The sequence below is a fragment of the Amblyomma americanum genome, chromosome 8 (assembly GCF_052857255.1).
Source record: "Amblyomma americanum isolate KBUSLIRL-KWMA chromosome 8, ASM5285725v1, whole genome shotgun sequence".
In the NCBI taxonomy this organism is placed as follows: Eukaryota; Metazoa; Arthropoda; class Arachnida; order Ixodida; family Ixodidae; genus Amblyomma; species Amblyomma americanum.
In genome coordinates this window covers 23385834-23412499 of record NC_135504.1, presented here as the reverse complement: position 1 = coordinate 23412499, position 26666 = coordinate 23385834, and the positions used below count along the sequence as shown (strand labels likewise).

The 26666-nt window shown below is 45.4% G+C and overlaps 3 protein-coding genes across 5 annotated transcripts in view; 1 reads left to right on the top strand and 2 right to left on the bottom strand.

Moving 5' to 3' along the window:
• Window positions 1–1240: 1240 nt before the first annotated feature.
• Window positions 1241–13855, bottom strand: CSN3 (COP9 signalosome subunit 3). The gene is made up of 15 exons (XM_077634139.1): window positions 13661–13855; window positions 13370–13499; window positions 13187–13299; window positions 13057–13106; window positions 12886–12978; window positions 11200–11274; window positions 10980–11084; window positions 9925–10014; window positions 7595–7645; window positions 7041–7142; window positions 6382–6453; window positions 5120–5206; window positions 3816–3929; window positions 1961–2041; window positions 1241–1525 (listed from the first exon to the last, which is right to left on the bottom strand). Exons 1-15 carry the CDS (start codon window positions 13713–13715, stop codon window positions 1451–1453), a joined length of 1293 nt encoding a protein of 430 aa, XP_077490265.1. The 5' UTR covers window positions 13716–13855; the 3' UTR covers window positions 1241–1450.
• A 501-nt stretch (window positions 13856–14356) lies between these two features.
• On the top strand, window positions 14357–17013 carry Pmi (Transmembrane protein Pmi). 2 transcript variants are annotated; one of them, XM_077634137.1, is made up of 2 exons: window positions 14357–14512; window positions 15998–17013. In XM_077634137.1, exons 1-2 carry the CDS (start codon window positions 14502–14504, stop codon window positions 16599–16601), a joined length of 615 nt encoding a protein of 204 aa, XP_077490263.1. In that variant the 5' UTR covers window positions 14357–14501; the 3' UTR covers window positions 16602–17013. The 2 variants fall into 2 exon arrangements, with proteins under 2 accessions (XP_077490263.1, XP_077490264.1); XM_077634138.1 differs by having other exon boundaries at window positions 14358–14512; window positions 16031–17013.
• A 2475-nt stretch (window positions 17014–19488) lies between these two features.
• wge (BAH domain and coiled-coil containing protein winged eye) overlaps window positions 19489–26666 on the bottom strand; it is a 185858-nt gene continuing 178680 nt past the window's right edge. For both annotated transcript variants that reach the window (XM_077634134.1, XM_077634135.1), the window contains one exon: window positions 19489–26344. In XM_077634134.1, coding sequence (XP_077490260.1) covers window positions 26144–26344 — 201 coding nt within the window. In that variant the 3' untranslated portion in view covers window positions 19489–26143. The remainder of the gene's footprint in view (window positions 26345–26666) is intronic.

Here is a 26666-nt window from a genome sequence, read left to right as displayed (position 1 = left end):
TAGTTTTCTTCTTCCTTTCTTCTTTCACTCCCTCCTTTATCTCTTCCCTTATGGCAGTCACGGTTCAGGTGTCCAAGGATATATGAGACAGATACTGCACCATTTCCTTTCCCCAAAAAACTAGTGTTATTATTATTACCCTAGTTCTTTTGTTCGCACGCCATTAGGGAACACAGGTGCCATTCAGGAAAGTAGGTACGCAGCATCAGTGACGTTTCCTTTTAAACATTTTAACCCCACTGCTGCAATGCCTTCGGGCTAAGCGGGGTGACCATTGAGTGAAAAATAAAAATTCCAGTCCTTCTAAAACATCTGGAAGAAAACGGTCACACTTTTGGTGTAAAATGGGAGACTGGTGGATTCATTCCACCACGCCAGCCACAGCATGTTTGATAAAAAGTGCCACCTGAAGTGCTACATGCCACCTGAAAGTGGCACTGAAAAGGACCACGATCGCCCAACCACAGTAACTAGAAAAATCGGCACATGAAGCGCAATGGGCCGGCGATCGCATTTTTAAGCAGAAACACGATGAAAGTTTTAAGTCAAAATGCACATTTGTTTGCATGTGTGCTAAGTGGAAAGCTAATTAACGCAGTTTTAGCTTTTCAGCTTGAGTTACATAAAGGTGGACACAGCAGACTAGAGAGATACTTCACTGGACCTCATTCTGGTCCTGACTCTAGCTCAAACACTCAAGTATCCCTCAAAAGTAAATTGTATAACAGCTGTATCTTACCGGCACTCACCAATGAGGCAGAAACATGGAGGCTAATGCAAAAGGTTGAACTCAAATTAAGTGCAATGCAGAGAGCCATGGAAAGGAAAATGAAAGGTGTAACATTAAAAGATGGGAAGAGAGCAGAGTCTGTGAGGGAACAAACTCATGACATCCTAGTAAAAATCAAGAAATGGGATTGACTGGGGCAGGGCATGTAATGCGAAGGCAAGATAAACTGCTGATTGTTAATGGCAACGGAGTGAATTCCAAGAGAAGGCAAGCGTAGCATGGGGCAGCGGGAAGTTAGGTAGGTGGGCAGATTAGATAAGAGATTTAAGGAGGTAAGGTGGCCACAGCTGGCACAGGACAGGGTTATTTGGAGAGATGCGGGAAAAGGCCTTTGTCCTGCAGTGGACAGGTTGATGATGATGGACGTAACAGCATTCATTAACGGCACAATCGTGAGCAGCTAAGAAATTTACGCAAGCATGCATACAACACGCACACAATCCACAAAGGTCACATTTGTAGCCTCAGTTTTTATTTCTTGTTCAAAAGAGGAAGCATCGGCCAAAGGCTTGCTTACGCCAATCTTTTCCTTGAACAATGCGGCTCTCTGCGCGCGCACACACACACACGCATCATTATATCAGCTGTGCAGAACGCCCAAATGAAAAACGAGCAGCGACGGAACAAACAAACTGCACGTAGCAAAGTACTTCAAGGCATTCACATGGAGAACGATGGCAGTTTGCTGCTTCCAACCGAGCTGCCAGGCTGGTCGTCATCTTGCTGTCCTGAACACTGTGGTGGAAAATGTTGATAACGAGTAAAGAGTGGCACCCTAATGCTCCAGCAAACAAGACACTGAAAGCAACATCCACTACACTACGACGGCCTATCCTAAAACAGCGTCCATTCTCTCTCCCAAAACACTCCCTGTATATGCTGTCCCTTGCCTCCATCGCAAACTTCAAAATACCTGTCTTTGTCATTATCCACCTGTTTTAAGAGCGTGAGCTCTTACTACTTACGTTTGTCAAGAACGTGTCTGTCTGCAATGAAGGTCAAATGGACCAAAACTGTTATGTGACCACACTGTATCACACAGCAACAGCAGGCGCGTAGCGCCTCAATTGATACCTATACTTTCAATCTGTTTTATATACACCAGTATAGCGGCCATCGAAGTGGACCCCCCCTCCCCCTGGTGAGCTCATGACAGCAGACACAGCCTACCTTTTGAATATACTTTGGGTCTGTGGCTATGTCCTGATCCATCTGTTTCAACTTGTCATTGAGATGAATAAACTTGCGCATCTGAAAAAGTCGGCACAGACAGGACAAGGGGGGAACAAGACAGCATAAGTGAAGGTATTAAACACACAAGGCACTTCAAATGATTCTCTCGCTCTTTTCGTGAGCCTGCATCGAAAGCACTCCATATGGATGCAAAGCAAGTGACTTCGACACTGCCCTGCCATTAAACCCTTGAAACGGACTCACGTGGCCCTCTCTATATTTAGCTGTCACAGCATGCAGTATCACTGCACCAACTGTTAAGCATAATTGTGACAAATTATTTCGGCCGCAAATAATATATTACAATTGAGAACAGAGCAACAGCAACAATACAAGAAAATGGCCCAGTCAAGAAATGTGTGACGAAAATACCACAGCGTGCACAGCCTGGCAAAAGAAGTCAGTATACTACAGAAAAACCACGAAATCGCAGGAAGTGTTAGCATGCAGTTTAGTGTACGCAGATACCGTATTTACTCACCTAATGAACTGACTCGCATAATGAACCCCCCCCACACACTTTTGTTGGTAAGATTTTTTTTTTTTTCAGCCTTTAGCTTTTTGTAGCTTGTTCCTCGGTTTTCACGCATCAGCAGTGCAGACCTTGGCAGCGCGCCAAGATGCTGCAGGCCACCGATAACATCACTTATTTGTTTATCTTTTGAGGAGAGCTCCTGCCAGAAGGATGGGGGGAGGGACAGGGGGGGGGCATTGCTAGGCAAACTTGGCAGAGCTCCAAGACGTTGTATGCTGTAAGCTAAGGCATAGTCATTCGCACTCGTGTTTGGCATGTTCCCGTTATCTCAACAAGCTGCTGCCAGCTATAGCAATTGATTGCGTCAAAGTAAATACCAGCGTCACCAACGCCTGACCGCGCGGATTTGTGGTTCCCAGGTTTGTTGACCACGGAAGGTCAGATGGAGGTATGATATGAAATATCGACCCTTCCAAGAAAATATATTGAAACTTTTTTTCCGGCGTAATGAACCCTCGCCCCCAAACTGATGTCAACTTTTCCGGAAAAAAAAAGTGGGTTCATTACGCGAGTAAATACGGTATATGCAAAGGGATAGCATACGCTAAAATATAGTGTGCCTCATAGTGCGCATACACCAAACTCTATTTTAAATCTAGCCTTACTGTTTGCTCTCATTACGTACGCTGTTTCCCAAACTTGGCGCACATGGTTCTTGCGTATGCTAATATAGCGTTTCCAACAATATGGCGCGCTTCGAAACAGGACCCCTTGCTTCGGAGTGAATTCGTAGTTACTGCGACTTTCAGAACATTCAGTGGCCATAAATGGGCACCAGGCTTTCATTTCATCTTATCTCGCTTATAAAAAGCTTATGAGCAATAAATCTGCTTTATTTTTTAATTCGAGTGACAATTCTGCTGCACCTGGGCCTACAGAGAAGCATCAGTTTGTTGAATAAATTGTTCTATCAACCAGATGGCACCATCAGGCTAAAGTTATTGTTGTGTCTCCATTTGCATGCGACAAACAGCATAACATCTCACAAAATGCTTGTGTTTAGCATATGTAAATATGCATGTGCTATTCTAAAACTGCATTTAGGTGTGAAAAAAGCAAACCAAAGAAAAAACAATGAAATAATCACATCGACCCGGAAAAAGATATCTGGAAAGAAAACTTTTCAGATAAAAAGAAAGTGTACACCAGTTGAAATATAACAAGCAGTACAGATCAATCTGCCATATGAGGTCAAAGGCAATGAATAGCTGGGTCAGAACTTCATGCGGATCAATCATCACTGCACAAGTGACATACCTCTTCTTCGAGCCGTTTGAACATGACTGGTGTGTTGTATTTCTCTGGGTTGTCCACAAACACCACCATGCCGTCTTTTTGGTTGATGGCTGCAAAGATCTCCTCGTCCTCAATCTACACAGACAACAGAGAAAATAAACACACATAAATACAACTTCTCAAGAACATGCTCTCACCAGAGCACACTGATAGGGGCATCTGAACTCTTCAAGCGTCAAGCACAACTTCATATTCCCGGTGTGATGAAACGAAGACAAAACACAAAAAACGATACTGTAAGGTGCTGCTATGTCCTTCTTGCATTGTCGTTGCACTGAGAACATGGTTCCTAACCAACTCACCTAGTTTCTTATTCCGATGAAGTACAAGACATCACAAAGTTTTGCATTATCTCGAAACTGAGACTAGGCAGAAAGAAGGTTACCAGAGGTACTGTTTTGTTCCTTAAAAACCTTCACATTTTTTTACATTCCGCAAAAGGAGCAAGCACTATGAGACCACTTAGGTACTGGAAGAAAAACACTAGAAGCAACACTTCGTCATGAAAGAATTTCACAACATAATATGCGGCACTTTCTAATTAGCTTCATGAATTATGAATTGTAACCAGGCGCTGCATGACTAAAAAGTTGATATAAAGGTTTCGCTTCGCCAAGAAATGCAGTAAAAAGCATGGAGGGGATAAGTGAAGATTCAGTGTAATGCACCCATGACCAAAAAATAAAAACGAGATCAGGGTGTTCACCAGAAAAATAAAATCAAGGGTGCCTTTTGCTCGAAAGAGCACTCTTAAGTACAGCGAAGCCATGCCAAAGGACACGCAGGACGGTTAACAGTCTGTAATGAGAATGTTTGTGGATTAGCTGCGCTGTGAAATCAAGAAGTTTTCCGAACATGTTTCAGTTTTTACAGTTCAAGGTAGCAATGACAGCTTAGTTATTGTTCACGACCCGCAGGGTTTTGCCTTTGCGCTCGCACTGCTTCTGCCTATGTTGAATTCTCCTATGAGAAGCATGAGACACAACCTGTATGAGGAGTGGCAACATGACGGCCTCTGTGCAGATAACACGAACCAATGCTGGTGCCGTGCGTCGCAGGACGTTTTTGCAGTGCTCCCTTCAAGCAGCAGCGCAAACTAGTGCTTATGGACAACGCCGTAAAACTGGGGGACGAGCCGACAGCCAATGCTCTAAAACCGACTGCAACCAACAGCGAAATGTGCTAAGTGGGCAGGTGTCAGCGCATGACATGTGACCTGCTGCTCCCGACAAAGTGCAATAAAATAAAAATGGGATCAAACTTGCCATGTTCAGTATGTGCCTCTCGGCATCTCCTGTACCGGACAGTTGTACCCTGCTGGCCATGTCTGTCAGAGACAATGTCAGGAACGTCTGCACAGAAATTCAGGAAAAAAAAAAAAATTGAGCAATATGCTTCTGCAGGCTCCATTTATGAGCCTTGTAAAGATGCGAATGCCTGAACTCTGAAACTGAGTGTAGCCTATGCTATGCACAGCAACACAGCAAAGTGGGCGAGTTGGTATTGCATCTTAAGGTACGAAACAGCGCAACTAACACGAAGGACCAGAAAAAGAACACACGGACACACGGACTACACGGACCTTAACATGCTATGCACAGTCTGACCACAGTAGAAAGCCGTGCTTATTGGCCATGTTACAATAAAGGTCACCACTATTCTACTGAGAGAATGAAGTAGGCACACGCCATCAGCTTTCGCCAGCTTCGCTATTATAAGCAATCTGTTTTCACAGTGTCCACAGTGCTCTGTAGATGCCAATCCACAGTCACAAGGATATCAGCAACTTTTACACATTAACATAGCTTCAAGCTCGTGCTGATCAAAGCCTTTTCGGTCAAACAGCCTAAACAAAACTGTACTTGGGGCAATAAGCACGACTAGCAGCAGCCTGAACCTGTCAAATAAAAAATGCCATACGGCAAGAGGTGCCCTCAAACACACTTGCCACCCTATCTTTCTGACCTCGCAAAACCCAAAGGTCCTTACTTTACAGATGTACCAATTCACTTCACCTTAAACTCACTTCATGAAGCACCGAAAATTAAACTAGAATAGCACCAAAGGTAAACAATGTCGCCTCAAGATAAGCAAAAAAAAATTGGCGGTCGTTTAGCTCTCGTTAAACTTGGAGTGACGCGACAGCTACGGCTGGCCTAGTGCCAGCCGCCGGCAGCAGCAGCTGCTCCGCACCACGTTGCTGGTCACGTGACCAGCCACTTGACGAACCACGTGATCAGCCATGGCGCCGCGCCGCCGGCAGCTGCTCCGCACACGTAACCAAACACGTGACAGCGTGGCGGCGCCGCCACGCTGAAGGTTCGAAATGCTACCGTAATGTAGCTATCGCTACAAAAAGACACAGCAAGTGAGAGTTCAACACAGATTACAGTAAACACAAAAGCGTAAGTACGCTACATTCAGACAGTATTTTCATCACATGGCTCATCACAGCAAAAGTTCACCAAAAATGTTCATGGTTGTATTCAATTTCTTCAAGCTCAAGAAACAAGGAAAGAAAAAAAACCTTTGTTAGCCTTTGGATGTTTTTCTTGTAGAGGGATGCCAAGCACTGCTTGGTGAGACCCGTGTTGTTATCCTGAAAAAGAAAAAAAATATGTGTATGGGCACAAAGCCAGAAATAAAAACCCACGAACAAAGTGTAGGCTGCCATACTGGTACTGTGATGCAAATACAATGAATGTTCGTTGCCTAAGAGACAATGAATCGAGCAACATATCGGGAAAATACATGGTGCTCAGTGATTTTTCCACCTAACACCAATGTATGTTTTCTGTCGGACATTTAGCAGTAAACTGTTATCGTACAACCTACTACATGCAAGTGACAGGCTCAATCGCAGTTCTGACCCACAGACCACACATCACATGACACTCTGAAACCCAAATCCCTTTACTGGGAGACTGTGACAAAGGTAAGTAAAGTAATTCAACACCGTGGAATCGCATGACATGATATTTGCACGGCCTAGAAGTGTGATTTGTTTTGTGTGCACCCACCGCCACCCACGCTGCCGGAAATTAAGATATGCTAATAAACACCAGTAATGGGCTTCAACATTACGACAGTGCACCCGTTGCATACAAAATGCTCGATGAGCTATTTATATAGCTGCATGAGATTTACTTCAATGATAAGATGAGTGCGGCGAACAAGCAGTCTTACCCGAGAAAATGTCTCAGCATGCTTGGCAAGCACAGACCTGACTTCATCTGGATTGTTGGACGTGTAAGCCGAAGCCAGGTCCAAGTATGGCTGGCTTAATGGCTGTGGTGGAAAAAATCAGAACAAGTTAAGTTCAATGCTGCAAACGAGACAGAAACAGATCATGAAGTGCTGAATGTCGTAATGCCAAACACTGTGGCCTTCTCTTGTTAGTACTTTTCTCAATAAAAATTTTCACACAAAGCATCAGACACTAAATTAAAGGTGTAATTGCATCCTAATACATCACTACACATGAATCATAGCTACAAATATGACAATCAGCAGGAGTTCCCTATCTTTTTCTCAATCCCAAACGTCTTTAAATGTTGCAATTGGCCTAGCTGTTATAACAGCCTGTGTTTTATCGCACTGATTGCTCACATTCTGGTACCTACATGAAGAATGCCGGTAATTTAGTGTGAGTGGTGCAATTATTTTGTAACTGAAGCAGAGCCTCAGATTCAATGCCTGTCTGTAGAACACACACAATGTGAAAATAATGCAACGCTTACCCTGATAAACCTGGTGACCACCTGAGATGTGTACTTTGGCAAAGCGGGCACCTGCATGAGCCAGCAAGAAATGCATAGCAGTAGGACTTTTTAATGGGGCCAAAATGCGTCGTCAGTCACACAATTTGCCCGCTAGCTGGAACCAAGTGCTGTTACTCCCGGTAAAGGCATCAATGGCAGCCAGTGCTATCGCACTGCCAAGCATAATGAATAGGGGGGCCGGCAGCCTTGTCAAGCCTTGTCAAGCTGTCCTATGAGGCAGCTTTTACTGCCGGTCTCCCGTGTCATATCATATGGCGAAAATAAAGATTATTATTATTATTATTAATTTTTTTCAGCCTGCCAGCCACAGTAAAAGTACTAGCTTGGGGACATTTCTCGAGAGACAGCAGTGCACAAAGGACCTGTCCAGAAAAACTTATCCCCTCCAGGAACTACATGCTCATTGACACACACATCTTAAGTAGCATCAAATCCTCGTATAGAAGGTGTAACATGCATAAATGTAATCAAGTGCCGAAATGTGCAAAACTGTCAGCAGAACCATTTCAAGCCAGGCACGCGAAATGAACGCAGAAAATCTTTTTAATATAGGCGTCTGCACTTTGTACTGGCGCGGCTCTGCTACAGCCACAGTGCATGCACATTTTATTTCGTTTGTTTTGCTAGATAATGTGCTTTAAAAGGCTAAAAAAAGGCTAATTAGTTCACACAACTAGTTCCTACGAGAGGAATGGGTCAAAAGCAACGCAACTGAGACCCTGAAGCCAGTGCTGAGTAATGATACACAGCTATGAAGAGTACAGAAACTACGTGACTAAGCATCTGGGAGGATGGGATTTTTTTTTTTTTTCTGCGCAAACCTGGCATGCTCCTCGTTAAAAATCGGAATATTATACATTTTCCGCCTTTTTCGATAATAATTTACACCTGAAGAGGACATAGCTGAAGTAGGTTTTGGGCAGATTTACGGGTCACTCTTAAGGAGACAGATGTGGGGGGATCCCATTTGAACCACGCATTTCTTATACGCCTGTCACACGGGCATTTCACAGGCCCTCGGACCGATAGCCTATCGTCTCAAAGGAGACCAAGCACTGCTACACGGGCAGTTGCAATGGCCATCGAGTCAACGGAGCAGCGCGGAACTCCATCGAGATTTCGAGGGCCTTCGAGTGCTGCCCAAAGTTGCTAACGTTGCTTCGAGTGGCTCCAAGCGCACTTTCGTGCACGACACATTCACGGTACAAAACATGAACAAACATTATTCGCCAAAAATTTAATGCAAGCAGTTTGTACAATAATTTTAAAATTGCATCAGACTGGTTTTAAGCGCATTAAGTGTATTAATTTTGCGTTTAGGTCTTTGCGTTGCTTGGGTACTTAGCATTGACAACATGGCGGCGCCCTGCCCACCCGCTTCCCGGCGATAACAGCTTTGTCGCTAATCCCTCAAAGCAATATCGTGTTCTAAGCTGTTGTATCCACCTTCAATTTGTCCATTCTTACCCTCGCATAAAGTTTCAAGAGACAAATAGCTCTTGTTTTTCAGATATCAAGGCGATTTCCCAGGTCTTAAGCCTGAGGAAGCAGCGCTCTGACGCAGTGAGCTCGTCTTGTATTAGAGTGGCTACAGCAGTGTCTGCATCTGGCATCGCGTACGTGTAATTAAAAGGTTTGGTTTGGTATATGGGGGTTTAACGTCCCAAAGCGACTCAGGCTATGACTAAGGCTATGAGAGACGCCGTAGTGGAGGGCTCCGGAAATTTTGACCACCTGGGTTTCTTTAACGTGCACTGACATCGCACAGCACACGGGCCTCTAGAATTTTGCCTCTATCGAAATTCGACCGACGTGGCCGGGATCGAACCCGCATCTTTCGGGCCAGCAGCCGAGCGCCATAACCACTCAGCCACTGCGGTGACCTCAATTAAAAGGGTTTTAAACGACATGCGTGTATGTGTGTACTTCAGCATTTAGTATACATTTATCAAATATTTTTTGTTATTTTTGCAAAATCCAAAGTAGCGATTGTGGCGCCACAAAAGCTTGGCGTAAGACACGAGAACTATTTGAATGGCCATTGAGATTTGCCATGTAGCAGCGACACAACTCCTTCGAGTTCGATGGCGAGTGATAATTTCGAAGACCCTCAACTCGATGGCCATTGAAACTCACAGTGTGACAGGGGTATTAGACTCTGTCAAAAATGGGGTTTGCATGGGTTTCCCTATTGAAAATTTCTCTGTCAGTGAAGGGGGTAATCGCCCTCTCCACCCTCAAATCAACCCTTGAAGTATGTGAAATAAACCACGAGGGGAAGAACTTGCCTTTCCATACAGGATCAGGGCCAGGAGGATGTACTTTTTATATGCCTCAAGCATGATGTGGCTCACTGCCATGCTGGTGGTTGTGATGGCCTGAAAATCGAGCATCACAGACCGTTGAAGTTCTGGTAGGCCTTCGAATAGGTTCTTAGCCCATTTCTTTAACAGTTTTGCTTATCAAGCATATCAAAGAGATGGCGACTGTACCTGAAAGTGCCCGTATTTCTAGAAATAATCGAACTGTACAAGCAACACTATATGGACGGACTGACTAAAAACACTTAGGAAGAGGCCAAATAAGAGCGATGACATTGTCAAGCAAATAAAATACAATTAGGTTTCGTATTTACTTACTTTATTTACACCCTTAAAAGAATACTGAGGGAAAATTGAAGTTAGCCAGTATCGACAGGTTATGTTCTACAGGCAAAGAGGCTACATTCAGCGAAAACAGCTTTTGTAAGCTAGAAAAGGTGAAATAGATACAGATGGCGCCACTACTGGCCAATTTCGCAGGCAAACTGCACTGACTCCAAGACAGTTTTTGGCGCAGATCTCAGACTAGACTACACCCCCATTTATTGACAAATGGCAACCATGGAGCCTTTCTTGGTCTTGATGTCACGAGTTTGAATAGAGCAGCAGAAAAAAAAAATTCAATTTTTAAATCTAATTTTCTTGACAATAAATGGCTCTACTGCTGGCAAACAAACATCAACAGAGCCAGGATGCCCATTTAATTGATTTTCACCGATAATAAAGCCTGGATAGATTCGTCCCCAGTCTCAGTTAAACACTGTCACCGCACAGCAGTGCAAAACTAGGCAAATGTTTGTTCTACAGCATATTGGTCTTAGATTTTGTAAGACTGGTCATACACAGAATACGAAAATTTACTGAAACAATAGAGGTTCCTATGATGTTCATTGTTCCATGAACCCAACCCTGGAACTTCGACTCCCTAGGTCACCATTTAATTAGATTAATTGGAACCACCTTAATGGCCTGACCATATGCATGCGGTTTCACGCAACACAGTGCCAGCACAAGTCACATACCACTTCAAAGAAGTACAGCGCTCGTTCATAGTTCTTTAGGGCTGCGTAGATCATCCCTCCATAGTAGTAGTACAGCAGGAAATGCTTCGCATCATACTGGTCATTCTGTGGATAGATCCAGTTCATTCCAAATGCAATTACTAAAATGCTTCACTCAACAATATAAAAAAATCATGCAGTAATAAAAACGTGCCTTTGTGCAACAAGCTGATGAACGTACCTCTCGACTGATGTCAGTGATATCAATATCGAGGAACTCAAGAGCTGGCTTCAGGCACTTTGCTAAGAGGCACAGCTGTAAGGTGTAAAAAAAGGGGGGAGGGGAAGTTGGTTAGAAACAAACATCTTTCTGGGATTACCTGTACCAAACATGTACAGATTCAAGTCTTGCATGTAAGCTATGTGAGCATACTGTAATACAAACAAAACATGCCTTCAAATAAAATTACTTCAAGCATCTACTACAGAGCACTAGCGACAAGATATAGCAAATTTCGATATAGCTTATATAGCTCATACAATAGTAATCCATTTAATTCGCATATATTCTACAGATTTATTTAAAAGCACATTATCATTCAGGTTATATCAATGCACAATTACAAACTATGCCGCTTATATAAACTCGGGTTAATAAGAAATAATGATGCTATAGCTAGTCTAGCATCGTTTAACTGCTTCACCACAGCACCGGTAGTGGTACAAGGACTCATCGCAATCTATCAATGTGACCAGTTTTGAGTAGCTACACAGCTGGAGATAAACAACTGGAGATGATACAATTGGCGCAGAGCAAGAGAAGAGTGCTATCACATTTCCTCTGCGTCAATCCAATTGATCATCCCTCAGTTTTTTCCTTTCTGTTTGCCTTGTTTTGAATGCCTTTATCGCGTGACGTAGTTTCGCTCATATACAAGCGTGTTTAAGTATTTGTTTGCCATCAGCAGCAAGGCTCCCTAAGCTGCTTTCAGAGCTTTTTGCGTGGCCTTCTCGCAGTATTCTCTTGTCACAGAGTAACATTTCAATTCAATTCAAGCTAGTGTTCAGTGTAATACACTGCACTGAGCAACTTGGTGGTCACTTTTCAGACGCTTTTGGTGAAGATAGCTTGCACCGATGTCATAGCAGCCGTCATGATGGTGAACCGGGAGCACCGCAAGAAGCCGCGTGTTTCTATAATCCACTTATTCTCACCTATTCCTCGCAACACCATGGAAGCTATGCACGATTCACTATCATGACACCTGTGATGCTACGTGTAAGCCATCTACGCAATTTATGCATGCCATTACTGCACTATCTTTAATCAGGGCAATGCAGCTACCATGGGACCATGTGACACAATGGCTGAATTACAAACCAAACGACAGTAACCGTTAACTCTCAGTTTTCAAAGTAACCGTTAACTCTGCTCATTCAGAGAGCAAAGATGACAAGTGGACTTCACATGACCACAGAAGCTCTTATTGAGAGGTACAGGTGATGACGACATAAAAGTGAACATTATGAGCATTCAATCCGGGATAATTTTATCAGTCAGAAGCATGCTTTTGTAGCGATAGCTACATTACCGTAGCATTTCGAGCTTTCAGCGTGGCGGCGCGGCTGATCACGTGGTTGGTCACGTGGCCAAGTTCCACTCGGATAGCTACAGTCACTCCAGGTTTAACCATAGCTAAACCACCGCCAATTTTTCCCCTTTTCCTTTAAATAGGCTTTTTTTTTTTGGGGGGGGGGGGGGGCAAAAAATACAGAATTTTAACTCAACGCAATGATTCATTCATTGTGTGGAAACCGTCCCTTTTAATTTTGCAGCCGCCTGTGGTAACTGCGAGTTCCAAACTCCTCAAGTTTACATCGTTATATTTCCGCCTGGCACGGATCAGCTGCACTGGGTGCCACTTGCCTGGCAAAGGTCTGCATGGATCGATGTCAGCTGTGACGGCAGCAGCTGTATCTTCGCGATGGCGCATGCGAGGAGGTGGATCCCACGCATGGGCTGCACAAAAGAGCACAGCACCTCGTTGCACCTCACTGCGGCGTGTGCTCGGACGGCACGAAACGCTAGCACGCTTACCTGATGCCTCTCGACAAGGGCCTGTGCAAAAAGATGACAAAGCTCGGCAACTGAAAAGGAAGTCATGCCAGTCAGGTTGCGCGTCCAGATGACGGCGCCACTGCCCTATCATGCACCACAGCAAACTTACATGTGTCTGTCGCACACCGGACTTGTTCGCCGTTACAACCTAGAATGAACTCTTGGACTTGGGCATAGAGCACATCGAAGTCGGCGGCATTGGTTACGCTAAACTTGACACAGCTGCAAGCAAGCGGCATTGTTCAATTGGTTAGCAGCGTTCCCAAGCAGACAATTCAGCAGGGTTACTTACAGAATCGCCAGAACTCCTAATGAGTGCTTCTGAAGGTCCAACGTCGCCAAGACGTCTTCCAAATGTGACGCATTCCGCACCAACATCTCGGTGCTCTTGGTTATGAAGGTGTACAGTTGGGAGAAGCTCCCTGAAATGACGAAAAGCCGGAACATCGTAAGCGCTGAGGGCTGCAGAAGGCATCTCGCCGAGAAAATAACGGTCCACAAAGTCCACACTAAGCAAAAATGAGCATATCCAACCGAAAAGACAAGCGCAGTAGACGGTAACGAGACTCAGCAATTGACTTACCGCTGGAGGACATGTTCTGGACGTTCACCACAAATTGCTCAAGTGAGGTCGTCATCTTGAGAACTTTTCAATGACTCGCTTACTCAAATTGGAACAGCACCATCAACAAGAACGAAAAGCGCTGCACCGACGGTCGTTGACCATTCACTTCACAACCCAAACCCATTCACATGCAGCATTTTGTGACAGATAGAGGAATAAGCATGGAAGCTGCAAAAGCTTTTGAATTTACTTAGTTACCAAACTCTTTTTGCACTAAAGCTTCAAAAAAAACCTAACAACCGACCGCAAATAATAAACTAAAGATTGTTGCGCTACCTTGTGTTGTAAAAAAAATACTGTTTTTCACAAATATATTGTATAAGTAACGTTATTCTTGTTTAAAATTAATTTGTAGGTGACGCTTGCACTTGTTTATTTTGAAATATTTGTTACAAACATTTGCGGGGTTTGAAGCAGAATTTGCGACTGAAGGAGTCTTAGCGTCGTCACTAAGGTCGTCACAGTGAATGTAGACGAATTAACAACACTACCACCTGAAGCAAGTCAGCGTGCGCCTTCGGCAAATGCGGTGGCGGAGCGGCTTACTGCAAAAATCTGAAAAGTTATCGCTGTGAAACGTTTTTTTTTTGTTTTGAGAGAAGTCGTCGACGTCGTGTTTTTTAAATAATTTCGTCAAACCTGCCAAGCTTTCTGCATTCCATTGTTTCATTTTAACGAAAATATTTCAACGAGAAATAACGCAGTGCGCCTGCGCCGCCTTGCAAAGTTCGGACTTGCGGTCGGGCTTGTTGCAGTCGACGGCAAAAGCCAGTCAGTTGGCCTCCTGTGGTAAACAGCGATGGAGAAGACGTAAGTTATCACTGCGTGTCCTTTCTTTTGTGTTATCAACACGCTAAAGTTTTCAAAGTGCGACGATCGCAGGCGGTTCTTGTGCATTTCGCCACACTTGCAACGCTGCTTGACGCTGCACAAAAAGCTACAACGGTTCTTTATAAGTAGCAGCGGCCACATGACTCTAGGAAGGGTGCCGTGGTTCAGTGTGCTCTCCTTCGAAAAATACGCTCCGATTGTTGTTGCAGCTAAAACAGCGCGTGCATTGCACACCGTTTTCACTTTTCTGCGCACCTGACAGTTGAAATGTGCGTGACAGAATCGAGAAATCGGTCTGCGCGTCAACAGCCGTTGTGCTCAAACTTGTTCGCCGTCGCGTCGGTTTGGAGAGCCTTTGTGCGACTCCAAGGAAAGTAACCTGTTTACCCGCCCGCTGTTTGCATGTCATTAACGCACTGTGTATTCCCGTAGTAAATCTGCGTAGCCGGATAACTGGCATCTTTATGGGTAGTTGTTTACATTGCATACTGACTCAGAGGTCGGCGAAGTTTACCGACCTCATGAGGAAGACCAAAAGGTGTCGTAGGCAGGTTTTTCGCAGCGTTTAGCGAGAGCTCTAGTGAAGCGCAGGACGTGTCAGTGTGTTTTGGTGTTGTTTTTATGTTTCGTTAGTGAAAAGCGTCTGCTTGAAGTGTCGCTAGGATCGGCCGCTGCTAGTAACTGTGTTCCTAGCTTCCCAAACCCGCTTCGTAGTTACGCGTGGCCTAGTCAGCTTTCCTGCTACGAACTTTGTACACAGTGAGTAGCGATTGTTCCGTGTTTGTATTATGCCCTGGAAAGACGGCTTGGATGCGTTCGAGGCACCTCCGTCGCGCGCCTTTGCGTAAATTGATTGTGCACATAGCAACGTGCTTTTCTTCGAGTTCGCGGTTTTGGCGCTTGATACACTGGTGACGTTGCAGTAATAGCGTACGCGAACGGGGTAAACGAAGTGTTGCGATGACCCGTCGATGTCGCGAGAGTGCCGACGCGGCCGATAAGATAGCTCGGCCGGTTGATCTCTCGTCCTTCGCACTGCGCAGTGTTATTGGACCGCTCCGAGACTTGGGGCCGTCCAGCCTCCTACTGAGAGATTGTTCGGCGACTTCCGATGGCGCAGTGTCCCTGCCGCTAACAGCTGAGCGTGGTTGAATGAGCTAGAAATTGAAGCATTGCAAGGAACTGAGTCCAGTTATGCCGTTCCATGCTTTTCAGCAGTTTTTTTTTTTTTTTAACGCTTGAAGCAACGCACGCGGCGACTGTCACACACTTCGCTTTGCCATGTAATGGTTTGATCATTTCCACTAAATTGCTCACATGACCTTACCTTGGATCTGTCCAGCCTTGCTGCCTTCTTGCTAGAACTTGTATCAGAGAACCCTTTCATATCAGAAAAGCATATATGCTTTGATCAGAGAGACAGTCTCACGAGCATGTCTTTTTCACTGCATGCACTTTACACAGACTGATTACAGGTGTTCCCGTGCATGTTTCCAGTGAATACATTGACGTCCCAGAGTGGGTGATCATCCATGAGCTGTACGAAGGCGAGAACTCGCACGAGGCGTTTGAGCTGGACTTTGACCGTGCCCTGGAGGCAGGACCAGCCTCTATCATTGTGGAACCCCGGCGGCTAGGAGAGGAAACAGCCCGTTGGATAGCACTGGGGAACTGTCTCCACCAGACGTCTCTCCTGTCGGGAGTCGGATCACTGGCGACCACACTTCTGCTCTGCCCACCGTCCCCGACACCGTCTTCTGCCCACACCCTGTTTGTGATCGGCGCTCCACTGGCTGGCGTCAGCGCTTTCTGTGCAGCGCTATACTCCGTGTCGTGGGCGACGGACCCCTGCATCCACTACCAGGTCGAGAAGGACCGTGCAGTCTTGGACCGGCTGCCGCTGCAGGAACTGGCCAATCCGCAGCCGTTGGTGCTGGTGCGAAGGGACGAGCGAAAAAAACGGGCCGCCCACCTCATCACGGCAGGCCTGGCCGTCGGTGTCGTGCTCTGGAGGCTGTACCAAGTGTGGCGCAATGGGGACTCTGGAACTCTCTCGGCATACAGCTAGAGATGCTCGGGCAACGGTGTTTACGGAGAAGGCACATAGGCATCAACAAACACGGCAGTTTTTGACGACCACTGAAGGCGGAGACAACAGCTGAAAATGCTGGCTGCTTTGCGCTGCTTCTTGCGGGAGCAAAGTAGTCCTGTCCTTGCAGATGACGGAGAGTGACCTTGAAGGGGGCCTCGTTGACCTTTTGTTCTTATAGTTGACAACATGCTTATCCTCTTTTTCTAATTCATTCTCGTGTGTAGAGAATGCCGAGAAAATGTTTTTCTTGTTGATAGGAGGCAGAGGATTACTCAAGTCCATGGCAGGGGAAGGTGTGAGATCCAGTATGCCTCACTGGAAGTGTGTGTAAAATATTATTGAAAAAGCTAATGAAAACAGAGAGAAAAAAAAAAAGAGTGCCTTGTTTGAAATGTAGTGTTGTGGTCTGTACATAAGCTGTGACGATCATTGCTTGGTTGGTTTCTCTTGCCATGTTTCACCCCTAGCATCTTTAGCAGTGAATGGGTAGTTCAACTGCAATAATGCCCGCTGGGTGCTGCACATAAATGAAAGGGCTCTGAGACGACTTTAGAATATGCGCAGTATGAAAAGCCTCCCCTTGTGAAATCTGTTGCAAGAATTTTTTAAAAAGCGATCTGTGTCGTGGCAGTTTTCAGCCGTCACAAATGTAGTCCCTCAGTGCTTTAGAGAGTTCCCCCCCCTCTCTTTGCTGTGCTTATTGTGCAGGAAGCCTCGGCAATGCGAGCAGGGCACATTCTTCATTTTCTTTTTTTTATAGTATTTTATAATGTATGTGTAGGAAGCCTGCAGGCGAGGCACTTTTATTTTCATTTCAATTTAGAAAGCCCAGCCTATGAGCTGGAAGCTGCTACATGTCATACACCACGAGGTGCTTAAGATGCATGAACCACATACACACTTTTACACGGGACTCGCCAAGTTTATTTGGCCTGCTTTCCTTTTTGCGCAACACCGCTGTTTGCGACACCAAGGGAATCCAGCTACTAACAGCTGTCATATTTTGGCACCGACATGGTGTTATGCAAAAAAAACAAGGAGGGAAGTCGAAAAGATGAGGAAACTAGCAAACAATTTGCCAGGTGGTGCGAAACTGGGGAGGGCCAGTAATGACGTTTAACGTGTTCACTCTGGCAGCGATTTTCGAGGCCCTAATACCTGTACGTGGCTCACCGGTGGGCCACCTTTACATTTTCTTGGGTGCGGCATTGCCCACCAGTGAACCTCTGGCGAAGTCAGCTTATTGGAACCGACAAAAAAGGGCTGTAGAAACTTGGCATGTGTATCTTTTGCAGGCTCTTGGACAAATCTGAGCTTTTCACATAGCGTCACTAGGTATAAGCGCCGTACAGCAGGAATGCACCACGTGACCTACGACGCAGTGAACGTGTTAGAGTCCTGGGGATCTTGGACCAATAGTTGCTGCATTGCATTTGCAATACACCTGTGCACTTCCATGGGAAACCGTACATGTGGTGTGCTTCTGATAAAGATAATGGCGTTGAACAAACCTCGAAAAGGTCTAAAGGTGTTTGTGAAAGGGGCGAACAGTGATAAAAACGCCACCCCTTTGGCAGGGGTTCCATGCAGTGCACAGTGATCCGGTGCACACTAGAATGTAAATATAAATTTTCAGCAGAACTCCACTGAACTGAACTTTCCGACAGGGGCATTAGGTGCATTCATTACATGGCTGCCGTAACGTGTGCCCAATTGCTTCGCATTGCCGCTTCTTTTTCATTGCAGGGGTTCTCGTAATGCTTGAAGCCTGGGTTGTATTCGCCGTGCCTGTGTACAACCAGCTGATGCAGAATAACGCAGCGCCAATGCTCAAATTGTGGTTCTTTGTAGCACAGTACGCAACTGTACATATTAATGCAGCCTTGCTTGCATCGAAGCAGCATTCCTGCAGTGTATTTTGCAGACTAGACACTGCTTCACAAACCAATGGTACGAGTAAAGAGAATGAAACGACACGAGCGCTACTAACAACTGAAAGCTTGTTGTGAAAGCAATAAATTGGGAACAGTACTAACGCAAAAACCCAGTGGTGATAGTGGACAAAGAAAAAGAACATTAAAAAAAAACAAGACATGGCTAGTGCCTAGTTGCCGAAGTATGCAATTTCTTTTGCTAGCAGAGCAACATAAGTTGTGCTAATGCAGCCGGCGCTTTTTTTTTCTGCACGAAGTGGTAAAAGCATTTATAGTCTGCAGAAAAGGTGCCAGTTTTGCTAGTGCACTACAGAGGTTGCACGCCTTGATTGCTAGGCAATTGCATCACTTGTTTTGTAACGTTCTTTGTCTGCTATTACCGTTCCGCTCTCGCATTATAAATAATCCCAATCGCGTTGCTCGTTACAAACCAGCAGTGAAAAGTAGCGCTTGTTCTGCGGGTCTCTCTCATCCTGTTTACTTTTGGCAATAATTTGACATAGTCCCTTAACTACCTGAGGGGATAATAATTGGTTTTGGAGGAAAGGAAATGGTGCAGTATCTGTTTCATATATCCCTGGATACCTGAACCCCGCCGTAAGGGAAGGGATAAAGGGGGGAGTGAAAGAAGAAAGGAAGGAGGTGCCGTAGTGGAGGGCTCCGGAATAATTTCGACCACCTGGGGATCTTTAATGTGCACAGACATCACACAGCACACGGGCGCCTTAGCGTTTTTCCTCCATAAAAACGCAGCCGCCGTGGTCGGGTTCGAGCCCGGGTACTCCGGATCAGTAGTCGAGCGCCCTAACCACTGAGCCACCGTGGCGGGGCTCTAGCTGGGTTCCCATTTACTTTTTCAATGTGGAAACCAGCCATAAGTGCTTTCAAACTTGAAATGCCCCGTCAACAGATGAGGCAATGCAACGGAGTCCTTTTTATGGATTCGTTTTTATTAAGTGCGTAACTAGCGCATTGTCGGTCACAGTGGTCACTTGGACAAGTGTGCGGAGAGAGAAACACAAGCTCTGTACAAACTAGACAGCTGTCCTGTATGGCTAAGACAAAGATGCACAAAAGTTAACAGGGGGAATAAAAACGCGACACAAAAGCACAAGAAAGTGCTAAGGGAGAAGACTCTTTCCCCCTTGGAGATCTGGGCACAGTCGATGAACGAAAACAAAAGCTGAAAAATGAAACTGAAGCCTTGAGCAATGCAGAACAGAGTTAGCATATACAATGTAAAGCTCTGTTAACGAGCTGCTCTGAAGGAGGCCACCGGTGTGCCGCTTTGTTTGCAGCTGGACTTGTGTTTCTGTAAACATTGTCACATGCAAACCCCCAGCAAACGGGCTAAGATTTCGGTGCTTCATGCTTAAGTTACAAAACTTTCACAACAAAGGCAAAATTCCAGTATCACCAAAAATTCTTAGGTGGTCGAATACTAGAGCTGTTGAAAGCAGGGAACAAGCTGTAACATTATATTAGTTTGTGTACAGTTGCCACACTGGTTAAATTGGGAGCCAGTGACAGAACTGCACCTTGTGCAGGTTCAGAAGTCGGTAGTGGGAGGGGGGATTGACTGCCCAACGGTAACATGCCAAGGGTCAAAGTCTGCTACGTTTTTGCCAATTAATTATTCTATTTTGTTACAAATCCCAGCAGTATGTTGCCAAGATAGCTTTCCCATGCTTTACAAACGTTTTTGCATTAGATCTGCGACTGAAGTTAACTGCATTGCTCTTGTGCTGATAATTCGTAATAGTCTAAACAAAAGCAGCTTTGTGAAATTTTACACAGATATAGTTCATAACATGCTACTGCCTGCTTCTGATCACAGGAATGCACTAAATGACCTAAATGACAAGTCGTCATTGAGGTGTTCGTGAAACAGTCTACTAATTCTTTTTTTTTTTTTTTTCACAAAAATGGAAGGAAATCGAATAAGACAGCAAAGTAGCTTCCAAAAGTTGAAGCCTCTCCAGAGCAGGCCGCCAACAGGGAAAGTAAAAAAAAAAGGAAAAGCCCAGAAAGGACTTTGCAAACTGAGCATTGCACCTAGCTTCGATGCACGCAAAAAAGGGACAACTACACTCATTCATACTGCACAAAGCACTTCTCCATTTTTTGTCTCCAACAAGCGCCCTTTGCAAATCTGCGCCAGCCAAGCGCGAACAAAAACACAAACAACAAGGAACGGTATGCAACATTTCTTGCCATCCAAACAGTACCCAGAACATACGTATGGCACAACAGACTTTGTAACGCACTTTTTTTTTTTGTCGTTTCCACTTAAAAACTTTCCTCGCCCATGCTGGTTGCTCCCAGAGGAACTCGTCAAGAAAAAAAAAATAAAGCTCCGCAGAAATTGAGAAGGAAACCCTAGGCGCCAACGTTCAACGACCTCCGCTTCTTCCTTTTTTTTTTTTCAACAAGTGAAATCACAGTCGGTTTTCATTCCTGTTAGCAGACAGGGCAAGAGACAGAACAAGTCAAGCAACACAACTGCAGAAGAGATGATAAGCTGGCAACTCGCCTATGTACAGAAAAACTGAAGACCTTCACGGGTCACTCAACCGTCGCACCTACAAAAATAAACACTCTCTCCAGAGCCGCAAACGTCGCTGCGGACAAAACTCTGCAGCCAAACTCTCGTATCGTCTCAACACTTCCTGCTAGACCCAACAAGCACTTGGTGGACCTGTTACAATCTGCTTCTTAAACGCGAGAAACTGCTTTCAGAAGAGAATGTCTTCCAAGCTGGCTGTGCGTAAGCTGCACTGCTCAGAAATGTACGGGCAAATTGGATTTGCCCGGGACAAACTTGCAACGTACTCCTTGTTAGACAATAGAGGCTTTCAGCACAGCGCGTACTGCGCACCAGCACTGTGTATGTGCAAATTGTCCCAATGCAGTTGGCGGGCACATGCCGTTGTCTAGCACTCTAGAGGCAATCTGCACATGTGCAGAGCTTGGTACACACTCAACATGAATATCCTTATAATATGGGAGTAATAAAAGGAAAGTAGGCATGTCCTCTTGCACCCTCCAAAGAGGTGTGTGCTAGATGACACCTTACTCCGTTGTTTCAGAATGTAGTGATATGCGCCATGCTAAACGTTACTCCACTGATAGCAAAACTTGTGCATCACCCTAATACTGCAGCACCAAACAGATGGCAAATGACTAAAGTGAGACGATTATCCGCGGAGTAGTCTTGGTGCTAATCTGTAAAGGTCATTTGTATGTGGGTAATACTTGACCCAGATTACCTGCACAACAATATAGCTCTAAAGTGCACGGTCTTTCTGAAATCGCATGTAATGCTATTTGAAATTACAAAACACGCAGAGAGGAAAGAACGATAAACAACACAAGGCGCTAACTTACAATTGTTTACTGCAAGCATCTTGACAATGGTTTTATATATTCAAGGTGCTTGCAATGAACAGTAGCAAGTTCATGCCTTCCTTTTGTTGTCCGCCGTTTGTTCCCGTCTCCATGCTTTGCAAGTTCAAGTAACACACACATGCCAGACAACTTATCAACTGGCCCCCAATTTTAACATCGTATATCGCCCCATTGCTTCACTATCTCCACACAGAGAGCAAAGGGCCAGTCAATTTCAGCTTATTCATAGGTGGCCAAGGTTGGAGTGCTGCCTTCTGAGTGAACTCTCCTCATAACCTGTGGCCTTCCAAGCTTGTCAGAATTTCAGTTCACTCTAGCTAGGTCGAGTACAGCTGCAGACCAGCAAGTCTGACAACTCTTCCGAAAACAGCGTCCCCTTTCCAGCGACTTGTGCACCAGCAATACCAACAAGGTGGCGTCGTCGTACACAACAACAAACACAGCAAGCGCTGCTCAGCACCGGCATTTCTTCGACTAGCTGCCATCAATCGGGCACATCGCTACCTCTGGCCCACAACTTGTGATCAAAGGCTGGCTGGCTTGCCGAATCTGGCTATTAGTGCGCCACCTGTCACCAATACTGCGAAGTACCCGCCATCTTGGCAGCGTTCACAGACCTGAGAATCTCGAGCACATCGCAATCACTGCGGCTAAACTCCATGGCACGAACGTGTCCGGCTGACTCAACCCCACAACAACCTACCCTAACGAGATCCGAAGATAGGGTAACCCTGATCGTCCCAAGCCACTTGGGCTTTGAGCACGTCTCTCTCGTAGAGACTGCACAAGAGGTGCTTAAGACAATGACTGGCAACCTACATCAACATCACTAAAGCATTTTTTTTTTAAAGCAGTTTAGATGCGCTCTGTCATTATGCATGCATTATTCCTGCTTTCCAAGCATCCTCCCTCGCAAAGCAGAAACTTGGGTAAACCCCACATGCACTCGGAAGCTGTACAGGCCCCTGCAGCATCACTAAAATGACTATTCAACTTGCTTGCATTGTCCTAGGGTTGAGTCAGCCGACGTGTGGTTTACTTGCAAAATGCAAGCTACACTTAGTCTGTTTATTTTTAAACCTTAAGCACCAGAGAAACGTGAAGCACTCCAAGTTTTCCACGCTTGTATCTGTTGGAAGGTTCCATGTTCACCAAAAGGCCTTAGCACAGCTCAGGCTGAATGCAATCTGTTTAGAATGATATCAACGCTCGCAGGAGCACAGCATTTCCTAACAGTCTCGCCCATAGATGGTAACAATTTGTGAAAGTTAGTAGTGCATTAGTTAAAGCTGTGCTACAACAACTGCTCTTGTGCAGGCAATCATAAAGGATATATCTTTGCCTCTGACGAGGCCCGCTTCCAAGCCTCCAAACACGTGTGGGACAGAGAAAATCACCATGCTCAAAGCACACCTTAATCTTTCCACTCTCCGCGACAGCCAAAGCTCTGGATGCCTTCGAACACAGCCGATGGCTCAGCGCAGCCACTCTCAAAACCATCTCCGACAAGGCAGCGTGGAAAAAAACTTGCCGCAATGCACAAACGAAAAAAGAAAAAAGCCGAAGGAAGAGAAACAACCAGAAGCGAGAGTTTTTTTTTTTCGCGAGGTGGGTGAAATGCAGGACACGTGTATGCAATGATGTAATGACTCTACAGCCATGATGACCACGACAGCGACACGAGAAAAAGAACAACACACGCACAACTGTGCTCGTACCCGTCACGAGCAGACAGTGAGTGGGTGGTGCGCCACTGCTGCTGCGAACAAGGGGGCGGCTTGTTACAAACGGCGAAGAAACTTTGACGACGTGGGAGCACAAGTTTTCCACGAACGCGGTGTGCGCAGGCACCCTCCATCATCATGCTTTCCAGACACGTGAGGGAGGGAGAAAATGCATAGAGACGAAGGGGTGAGAGACATGCCATCGTGCCGAGTAAGCCACGGCATCTCGCGCAGGTTTACTACAATGCTGTGTGCGTAAGAAAAAGACGAGCCGTAAGATAGGCAAGAACAAAATCGGAGAAAATAAACAAGCCTAGCCAACAGCCCACCCCCAAGAAACTAACCTGTACAGAATTGTCTTGAAGGCAATCTCACTCGAACATGCTTAGTTATATTAGAACTCCACATGCAAAAGGTAAATTAAAAAACCAGTTCAAGGTGAAGTTGTTGCATGTGTCCTTAAGTCATTTTCAAAACAAATGCGTTTTTTTACACGTGAGATTGCAGAGTGTTTTACAAGGAGGTCTCGCTTCTCCGTCTTCTTACATAGGCTCACAAGTGCTTACCAAATGAGCACCTCGGCTGCGAGCAGAGGAAACCTGCACAAAGAGCACCTCTGTTTTCAACTATGTGCCGTAATGATACAAGTCTGTTCAGTGCCACGTGGGCTCTAATGAAGATAGACGTAAAGATGCTCACAGACATTGTCTCAAAAGGAGTAATGACACCTAATTTTTGGTTGCATGATTTCCTTCTTTGTAATGGTGCATAAGACGATTGTATACAAGGATGGATAATTAGAATTTGCTTATGCCCAGTAAATAATTTATATTGAATTCCTTCTCTCATGTTATTTCAATTTCGGTTTTAACAGATGAATGATAGCTACGATGTCACAATTCAGCTTAAGTCACACGAGGCACAGAAAACTGCGATTTAATAGCTGCTTTATTGTTTTTATTTGATACAACTCTGACACCAACCTGCTCCAAGAGCCGGTGTGATGACGAACAAAGCTAGCAGTTATATCGCATTTTTTTAAATGCCTAACGTAATGTAAACTGAGCTCTGATGTCATACCCACCATCTGACTGTTGAAACTGAAATTAAAAAACGCGAGAAAACAAATTCATTCACAGATTACTTACTGAGCACAGGCATATTCAATGTGACAATATATGTTTACTAGCACCTCATGCATCCTTGCAAAGAAAGAACACGTGACCAAAACTTACATGTCTTTACTCCTTTAATATCACTGATGCTTCAAGTCGGCATCTCTTGGAGGCTGCTGTGTAGCCTTGTTTCGAGAAACTAAAAAAAAAAATTAAAAAGAGAGAGACCCACGGGACAATGTTGTGTTGGTGCACACACGAGACAAGAGACAGCGAAAGAGAGAGTATAGTACAAATAACTGTACACAGTCGCCCTTCCAAAAGCTCCGATGGATACCGGTACTTCCGTTCCATCGTTTCCGTCTTCACCTCGCGGTACGATAGCATGACCGCAATGCACGTGCCCCTCTCGTGGAAAGCCCTTTCCACGCCTGCATCACAATAAGAGAAGGTGTGTGTGTGTTGTGTATGTAAAACAAAAACAAATAAAGATGACAGTCCATGGAAGGACGCAAGAACGGTGACAAAAACGCAACGAGGGAATAATAATAATAATAATTATATATATAAAAAAAACGCAGAAGACAGCTCAAACCCCTTTATATATATTCTCCCCGTCTTTGGAAGACAGCCCGCCCTGTTATGTATCAACACTGGCCCCTGACATCCGCTGATATGCCCTCTCTTTGTAGAAGACGAAGAGAGCCCTCACAATATTGCGACGTTGCGACGTCGCAACGGGTCACTGATAGTTTGCCAGCTATGGGTTCGCCGTGCCTGTCCTAGAAGAGCATGTGCAGATGACGATTCAAACGTGCTTCAGAATGAAAAGAATCTGCTTTATATACACATTCAGGCGGACACCTGCAGAGAAATACTTGTGGCTGCCATGCCTTGTTTATCACACGAGCTTTGTAACACTAGGTGTAAACAATTTCAAGTACACCGATATGGGAGAAAATGAAAATATTAAAGGAACTTCCAATCTGCTCAAAAGTGACAGGCTTTAGCTGAGGACTTGGCGATGGTGGGTACTTTAAGGGAGCACTGCGTGCCTTACGTTAGTTTACTGTCGAATTCTGCAGGCCCCCAGTCATCAGACATTTTTGCTTTTGTTTTGTTACATTTTTTGTGCAGAAACACTGCACAGGACGGGAAATCCGAGCGCCCAATTCAGAGCACTTCTTTGAGAGTCGCTGCACGTCTCAAAGATGGCCTTGCTGGCAAGCAATCAGTAGCCCTGGGTGCTACTCTCCTCTCATGTTCTTATCCTCATTCTCAGGCAAGCAAGTACCCAGCTCCGAGAGCGAGCTGAGGTGTTCGCGTTCGGTGGCAGATCACAACGCAGCTAACGAGGGCACAATTGAGATGGTGTTGACATAGGGGTCGTAGTTTCCGGCAAGGTAGTAGACATCGGCGGTGGTCTCGTCACGGGCCGTCCGGGATGCCTGGTACTTCTCCCAGGAGAGGACTTCACACTTGTGCGAGATGGTCTGCACGTCGTTCTCATCTTCGTGCGGAGACTGGAACAGTGCACCCTGTGAATGGCGCACACACGCAGGCGTCAAAAGACTCGTTTGCTTTCAGTGCAGCTGCTCGGGCCAACAAGCTCACAACAACAAACTTGCGCCAACAAGACTCGCGCCGTCAAGACTCTCACCAACAAACTCGCGTTGACATGATGGAGCTGGCATGCGATCTACTCTTACACTACACGATTGGCGACTTCTCTACATTTCTGTGTTTTACAGATAACTGCAAGCTTGGGAGCATTATTACCACAAGGTACATAGTACCTCATACACAGCACACCATGCAATGTAGTCAGAATCAGTACGGAGGTGATCTCTGTAGGGATAA